This window comes from Corylus avellana, chromosome 3 (assembly GCF_965113065.1).
Source record: "Corylus avellana chromosome 3, dhCorAvel1.hap1.2, whole genome shotgun sequence".
NCBI lineage: Eukaryota > Viridiplantae > Streptophyta > Magnoliopsida > Fagales > Betulaceae > Corylus > Corylus avellana.
In genome coordinates this window covers 31,600,085-31,608,979 of record NC_142492.1, presented here as the reverse complement: position 1 = coordinate 31,608,979, position 8,895 = coordinate 31,600,085, and the positions used below count along the sequence as shown (strand labels likewise).

The 8,895-nt window shown below is 31.3% G+C and overlaps 1 protein-coding gene across 1 annotated transcript; it reads left to right on the top strand.

Annotated features, from left to right (window-relative positions):
- Nucleotides 1-332: 332 nt before the first annotated feature.
- Nucleotides 333-4,552, top strand: LOC132173999 (heparanase-like protein 1). Its single transcript, XM_059585717.2, has 9 exons — nt 333-578; nt 1,504-1,540; nt 1,675-1,858; nt 2,179-2,330; nt 2,601-2,834; nt 3,001-3,193; nt 3,303-3,428; nt 3,545-3,647; nt 4,196-4,552. Exons 1-9 carry the CDS (start codon nt 339-341, stop codon nt 4,550-4,552), a joined length of 1,626 nt encoding a protein of 541 aa, XP_059441700.2. The 5' UTR covers nt 333-338.
- Nucleotides 4,553-8,895: the final 4,343 nt, after the last annotated feature.

The window sequence follows — 8,895 nt, the reverse complement described above, 5'->3', positions numbered from 1 at the left end:
AGAGTTGCACAATGGCTTTGGTGGTGAAAGACCATGGCCATACATTTAAACACATTTAGGATTTGTTTGTTTGTATGTAAAATATTTTTCGACAAAAAATATTTTTAGTGAAATCATTTTTTCTGAAAACGGCCGATCAGAAGAAGAAGCTCAAACTCAGAAAAATGGTTTGCAATTTCAACAATGTTCGAGTAGGATCTTGTTATGCACGTGAGGAACATGAGAGGACCAAATCCAAGGAAATGGCAACTGCATGTAACTGCAAAACATATAAGATGTGTTCTCAGTTAACTATTTTTTTTTTGGTTTTGTTGCAGTGAATTTGCATTGATCCGACAATGGGATTCATGAGCCTGATGATCACCTTGTTTCTCGGCCTGCTGGTTTCTGTCCCTGCAATATTGTTGGCCAAAGAAATTAATTTTGATAAAATGCTTGTTGCTAACATTGTTGTTACTGGCAATAAAACAATAGGTGAAACCGATGATAATTACGTTTGTGCAACAATTGATTGGTTTCCTAGTGATACCTGTCGTTACAACTATTGCATGCTGCAGAATTCTTCTGCAATAACTTTGGTGAGTATTTTCAAAACTATATATATATATATATACAACTCTCATCTTCATTTATACAACATGATTTATATATATTAGTGAAATCCTAACAAATACATGATAGTATTCATGGTTGACAAATTGATTATATGGAGAAAAATTATATATACTAAATTTAATCATCTCTCATACCTACTTGCTTTAATAAGTGAGACTCAACATGTAGAATTTTCACTTTTTGTTAAATTCTCATTTATTTCAAAAATTTACGTTGTTAAGAAATGATGAATTTAATTATTTAAATTAATATTTTAACACTCTTTATCACGTATGGGACCAAAGTTAAGTGTTCGAATTCAAGACATTTGCTGTATGATGATATGTTAAACTACATATTACTTATTTCAAAAGCTTATATTAATAAGAGAAAAAAAAATTTTAATTTAATTATTTAAATCAATATTTTTAACACTTTTCATTAAGGGTTATAATGGAATTATGGTATCATTAATTCAGGATCGTATGTTCTAAAAAACCTAACCTTATTGAGAATTTAATGCATTGTTCTAATGGTGATCAAGATTTGAAGGCATAGCTAGCTGTCTCATTTATTTGCATTAATCTTGGGACCATCCATGCATTTAAGTTTAACTTTGTATTAATTGTTGATATTTCACCAACATGTTCATGATGTTTCCACCATGATTACATGAAAGAGGAATTTGGATCCTCTAGAGTTTAAATGTATCCATTTAGTTATATTGAAGGAATATTTTTGTTTTATCAAAAAGTGAAAAGACAAACACATACCCCTCACATATAACTAACTGGATATTCTTCGGTTCAAATGAGAGGGCCTGATATGAAATCATTAAATTGCATGAAATGATTTGAATCACTGTTCAATTAATGTGGTTTTTTTTTAATTTTTTTTTGGTTCTTTCAGGACCTGTCTAATCCTCTACTAGCCAAGACAATCCAAGGTTAATTTGTCTGCTTTAGTAATCTTTTAGAAGCTATTATATTTTATTCAAGACATTCTATTATAGTATCATTGGCATGTTTTTGGAACACAACATGTAATATAATTGGTCTTTCAATGTTGGTGGATTGATAGCTTTCAAGAATTTGAGGCTTAGAATTGGAGGATCTCCCCAAGACCAAGTAATTTACAACGTAGGAAGTCCAAGGTACCCTTGCCGTCCATTTCAAAAGGCAGCAAACGGTTTGTTTGGATTAACAAGCGGATGTTTATACATGGAAAGGTGGGATGAGCTGAACCACTTTTTCAATAAGACAGGGTAAGAGAATACAAAATATATTGTCTCTTAAATGCTCCCTTATTTAATTTCCTTGTTAAAAAAATTGCATTGATAATTGAAAGGGTATGTGTATGCTTTTACGTTATCGTTTTAAAAAATATATATAATTTCACAAACGGGTCAATCATAGGTCAAGTAGGTTGACCTATGATTGATCCCTTTATTAAACGGTTCAAGTGGGTCGTTCCGTTTATGTCAAATTTTAACTTTCTAATTTTGTATCAGGTTCGCAAGTCGTATAAAAAATTATCATATATACTTTCGTATCATGTGATTTTAGTTGAATCTTGTGTTTGTAGGGCAATCGTGACATTTGGCTTGAATGCTCTCTATGGGAGGAAGAAGCAGAATAAAAGTACACTATGGGTAGGAGATTGGGACCCTAGTAACGCTCGGGCTCTAATGAACTATACCATTCTAAAAGGATACCATATAGATTCATGGGAATTTGGTAAGTAGCTCTTAAAAAATTACCACTTATCTAGCTCGTAGAATATTTAATTGAAATGTGAAGTGAATGATGGAAACAATACTTAAACTAGAAACCTTTACTATAATACCATGTTAAATCACCACTTATCTTAAAAGTTTTTTTTTTTTTTTTTTTTGCTGAAAACTTATCATAAATGCTTAAACTAATAAGAATGGATAAATATAATCATTTAATTTATATTTTAACTGTATCGATGAACTAAGCTCTTTGTTGTTCCCATTACTGTAGGTAATGAGTTGAGTGGAAGTGGCATTGCCGCAAGAGTTGAAGCTGCACAATATGCAAAAGATGTGATCAACCTTAAAAAGATTATGAAGGAGTTATACAAAACTACCAATTACAATTCTAGGCTTGTAGCCCCGGGAGGGTTCTTTAACAAAGGCTGGTATACTGAGCTTCTTCAGGATTCAGGTCCAAGCATAGTCGATGTTGTGACACATCATATCTACAATTTAGGTGGAGGTATGCAACCATGGCTCCAAATTTTTCACCTGTGTCGAAAGTTTTAGTCGATAAAAAATAACAAAACTAATTATTTAATCAATACTCTAACAATAAGCTATATAGAAAGCTTATTATATAGCTTTGTTTACGTGCCTTCAGCTTATACAGTCTAATTCCATCGTAGGTAATGATCCCAATCTCATAAGGAAGATATTGGATCCTGCTTACTTGACCAAAAGCGTATTAGACACTTTCACAAATATAGAAGGGGTGATTCAAGATTATGCTCCTTGGGCTTATATATGGGTGGGAGAATCTGGTGGTGCCTTTCAGGGTGGTGGACGTTATGTCTCTGACAGATTTGTGAATAGCTTCTGGTACTAGTGTTTGTTGCCCTAATGGTTTTTTTTTTTTTTTTATCATTTTATTAGTGGAAGAAAATCTCAATTACTCCAACATGTTTGGTTTCTTGTCTACAAATTTTAGGTACTTGGATCAGCTTGGAATGGCAGCTAAGTACAGCACTAAGGTGTATTGCAGGCAGACTTTGGTTGGTGCAAACTATGCTCTCCTCAACAGAACCACAATGGAACCCAACCCAGATTACTACAGGCAAGAACAAATGTTTAAAGATGTTGGGTTGTTTTTTTTTTCTTCTTTAAGGGGGCAGCCTTATCTAATTGACCAATATTGTTTGCTTTGGTTGAATGTCTTCTTCTTAATTATAGTGCTCTTCTATGGCATCGGCTTATGGGAAAAGGAGTTTTTGATGTTCATAGACGCTATGCTTCACCATATTTACGCCCTTATGCTCATTGTTCAAAAGGAAGAGTAATGCTCTATCATATGCTCATTTTTTGTCCCTTTTTTTTCTTGGATGAGTTTTGGGGCAACCCTAGAGTCTCAAGGCAATAGCTTTAAAGCTTATTTTGAAATTATCATTAGGTTTACATTTTATCTCTTTGAACTATATAACCCATTTTACTCTTACACCTCCAAACTTTAAAAAGTAACATTAAGGCCTCTTATGCCTTCCTTTGCCTCTATAAATTAATATCCTCTCATGTTTATTTGAACCAAACAGTATCCAGTTATTTATATTTAAAGGGTATTTTTGTCTCTTAAAAAAGTAAAAGGATAAAAATATTCCTAAAATATAAGTAACTAGATACTCTCCGGTTTAAATGAACCGGAGAGGATCCAGTTCCCTGCCTCTACGTAGTTATAGGGTTTTAAATGGGGAGAGAGAAATACATAGACTTTCATTCATTTTTTTGAAAAAAACATCATAGACTTTCACCTTTTTAGATTCACTGGTCTTCTCATATATATATACAAATTATAGCTATATCTAGTGATGATCATGCATGTTGTGACAGGCGGGAATAACTTTGCTGCTGATAAATTTGAGCAACCAGACAGAATTCATAGTAAATGTCAACAACCGGACAAAATTCAAGTTCCAGGAAAGGGAGAAAAGGAGAGAGAGCCCTTCACATGGACGATCATTCAGAGAAGAGTACCACTTAAGTGCACAACATGGGAATCTTCGAAGCCAAACATCACTTCTTAATGGACATCCATTACATGTTACAAATGGAGAACTTCCAAAACTGGATCCTCTTCTTCGTGAAGAGAATTCTCCAATACGTGTTGCACCTTTATCCATTGCCTTCATTGTAATTCCTAACTTTGAGGCTTCAGCTTGTGCCCAACCTGCACCTTCATCATGTTGATGTATTTTATATATATATATAATCGTAAAGATAATGGTGATTGTAAGTCATGATATATATAGTTACAACAAGTTATAGTATGAGAAATAAAAGGTTTGAGAGATATGATATTGTAAGGTATATTCTGAATATATTTTGGATATCTATCTTATTGTCTTGATATCAAAATCTGATTTTACCGTGTTGAATGCTGATTTATTTCTTTAGATAGTTTGATATTATTTTATAATATTTTGTAGAGAAATGTTACTTTTCACGCATATTTATTACACGCATTTTATACCGGTTGATTTGACGTGTTTTAAGTGGCTCTTGTCAATCACTTAGAAAAAACAAAAAGAAAACCACTTAAAACACGTAACGTTAACCAATGTGAAATAGGTGTTGTAACACTCCCAAAACTAATTAATTTGGAATGTTACTCATAGCACCACTACATTAATTATCTTGTAATTAGCTCAAATTACTACATTTAACAATAATTATCAGAGTAAAGAATGATCAAAGCCAAAACTATAACCTCAGTAATATCATTTATCATCAAATACAAAGATAGAGCTTCCAAGAGAAAGTAATTCACAAAAAAACATTATTGTCTAAACTACACTATGCAAACCTGTCTACACAAGCTTATCACTTAATTAGTATCTTCAACCTTATGAATTGCTCAAATTTGCTTCTCTGGAAACCTACTAAACTACAGAACATCAAAATATTTTGTAGGTGAAAAAGTAACTGCGTAAGTTCACAACTTAGTAAATAAATTATCACAAAACTTGTCATGCAATGAGCCTTATTTTATAGAATATAAGCATTGGACTTTAGTAACCAGAAATTTCAGAGAGTACAGAAAAACCAAGAGTCTATTAGAGAATAGAAGTAGAAGAAAGAGAGAGAGAGAAGGAAATAAAGTAAGAGAAAAGAGGTTGTGCTTCTAAGCTTTAGATCATCCACATTGAATTCTTTAATTCTTTTTAAAAAAATAAAGAATAATTCTATTTTATTTTATTTTTAATGTACACTTTTATATAATAAAATACTCTAAATCTCATTCTTTATTTGAAAGAACCGAATTTGTAAAGAAACTTCCTCTGCATTGTCTCCCCGATCAAATTCTCTTCGAAGTTAGTAAGTGGTGGTAGTTTATAGATTAAGAAATCTTTTTTAATTGCTTTTAAGTTAAAGCTTTTGAATTCCATCGTAGGGAATGTGGGAATGAGCTTCATATTTCTCTACGTTAACCTGTGCCTGTAATAATACCTCTAGTACTTTGAGTGATTTTTATTTTTTGACCCTAATAATATCCCTACTTTGAGTGTTAGTATATTAACATATTAGCTAGTAAACAATATATTAAGTATTACTATGTTATTAACTTACTTTTTTTTTTACCGCACTTAAGCCAAACCCTATTAACATTCTAGTACCATACATGCTAACTACTAATTCATATTAGCATTCCCAATGGAGGAGCCATATTTTTTTGTAAAATGGCTCCTCATAACTCACTTTTATCTAGTTTAACTAAGCTATTTTTAAATGTCTCTACATCCAATTAGCTATATTTCTTTCTATTCTATTAAAATATTATTAAAAGTAAAAAAAGTTTTGGGAATAAGAGAACATGTGAGAGGAAAAATTGAAAAAAAATTTGGAAAAAAAAAAAAGAACATGAAGAGAAAAAGTAGGAAAAGATTTGGGAAAAAGATAAAACAGGTGAAAGAAACAATGAAAAATAAAATAGCTCCCTTAAAAAGTGCTGCTACATTTAGCTATTCCAATCAAATATCTATTTTACATTTTTTTTTTGCTAATCCAATGTATGGGGTTTTTTAAACATTTGAAGAGCTATTTTAGATAAAAGTAACATTTAGCTCTTCCATTAGAGTATTCCCAATGGAAGAGCCATATTTTTATGTAAAATTGTTTCTCAAAACTCACTTTTATCTAGTTTAACTAAACTATTTTTAAATGTCTCTACATCCGATTAGCTATATTTCTATCTATTCTATTAAAATATTATTAAAAGTAATAAAAGTTTTGGGAAAAAAAGAACATGTGAGAGGAAAAAAGGGAAAAGTTTTGGGAAAAAGATAACATGCAGAGAAAAAGTAGGAAAATATTTGGGAAAAAGAGAAAATAGGTGAGAGAAACAATGAAAAATAAAATAGCTCTTTTGAAAAGTGCTGCTACATTTAACTTTTTTTTTAGCTCTTCCAATCAAATATCTATTTTACATTTTATTTTGGCTAATCCAATGTAAAGAGTTTTTTAAACATTTGAAGAGTCATTTTAGATAAAAGTAACATTTGACTCTTCCATTGGAAATGCTCTTAGTGATACTAAAAATAAGTCAACATAAATTAGCGTGCTATATCACTATCTGCTAAGATATTAACCTATATTTATAGCCTCAAGGGTAGCTCAATTAGCTAGCGACCATACTTCATAATGCAGAAGTTACTAGTTTGAATCACATTCTCCCTTTCCCCCCTCCTCCCAACCCCCCTTTTTTTTTGACATGTCCACACAAAAAAATGAAATGAGGGAAGAAAATTCGAACCAGTGACCTCCGCTTCATGATGTAAGTTTCATAGCCGATTAAACTACCCTTTTGAGAACCCTCTCTCCCTCTCTTGGTTGGTCATGCCATTAAAAAAAAAAAAAAACTACATTTAGGATAATTAACCTACATTTACTAACTTGTTATGCCTTAATGTACTTGTGTTAATGTATTAATATACTAGATAATAGTATATTAAGTACTGCTATTTTTTTTTTCTATTCGATCATTAATTTTTTTCTTTTTTTGAAAGGCTATTCATTAAGTACTGCAATGTTAATTGCAAAAACAACATTCTAATTACTTGTAATGAATTAACTTAGAACAGAAGAAACGCCAACAGTTCACTTTCAAACAATAAATCTTATTTATGTTATCTATAAATATCTAATGCTACTTCTTCCAATTTATGGTAATTATTTATAGGCGAAACTTCATTTATCCCATGAATTATCACCCATTTTGCAGTGTCCCTCATAAAGTTCAAAACTTCTCAATTTAGTGTATTGAACTTTTAATTTTTTTCAATAGCCCTCATCCGTTAGGGTTTTACGTTAAATCGCAACAAAATTCCCAAAATACCCTTTATATATATTGTGAAGATTGAGGCATGGGTATTTTGCAAATACCATTAAATTCGGACTAATCTTTACAATTTTTTTCTTTTTTTGTTTCCTAAAACAAATGTGAGTATTTTGAGAAAAGTTAACGGATGGGTGAGGTTGCAAACAATTAAAAGATAGATACACTAAATTGAAAGAAATTGAATTTTAAAGGGACATTACAAAAGTGATAACAATTTAGGAGGATTAAGTAAAGTTTTCCCTTATTTATATTACTAAGAGTGGGGTTGCTCCCACTTCTTGTATTTGTTACCTTTCTCAAAGACTACATAAAATTTATGGTATTTTTTTGTGTTTTTAGTTTTAGTTCATATTTTATTGTTACCATTCTTTATTGACTTAATAAAATAAAATAAAAAAATAAATCTTAAGAGTATTTTGGGGATTTCACTCATCAACCGTTAAATTTTGACAGGAGGGTTGACATTGCAAACTTTTTAAAGATAGTAATATTGAATTGACACATTTTAAAGTTTAATAGTATAATTGCAAAAGTGATGGAAGTTAGGGGTAGTAAGTGAAGTTTTTCCTAATTTATATTTTAACACTCTCATTCATATGCATATAAAATATTTAATTGAAATGGAAGATAAATGACGGAGACCAAACTCTTTGTACTTGTAGCCCCTAGAGGGTTCTTTGACCAAAATTGGTATAGTCAGCTTCTTAAGGATTCAGGTTCAGACATAATCGATATTGTTGTTAAAGTAATGGTTAAATGGTTAAATTTATCTCTTCTTATCAGCTTAAGCTTTTAGGAAAACTGGTAATTTAACATGGTATCAGAGGCAAAGGTTTTGAGATCGAACTATGACTTCGTCAATTCACCCCCATTTAAATTAAATATTTAGTTTAAAAATTGTGAGACATGTATCTACAATTTAGGTGCAGGTATGCAACCTGTTGGAACGATTTTGGGTCCAAGAATCTGCTACCTCAGGTCTCCAACCGGGACCGAAGACAGTCTGATGCTCAAGTCAACATAATTGTTTTTGGTGTAAGAAAAATTGTCTCCCATTTTTAAGAATATTTTGGAAAGCATAAAAAAATAAATCAAATATTAAAATCTCATATTTTTGGTCGCGCACATTCTTGGAACCAAACGCCACCTTGGGCCTATGAGTTTCCTTGCTGGAGGGTTAGTCCCAGTTTAAACA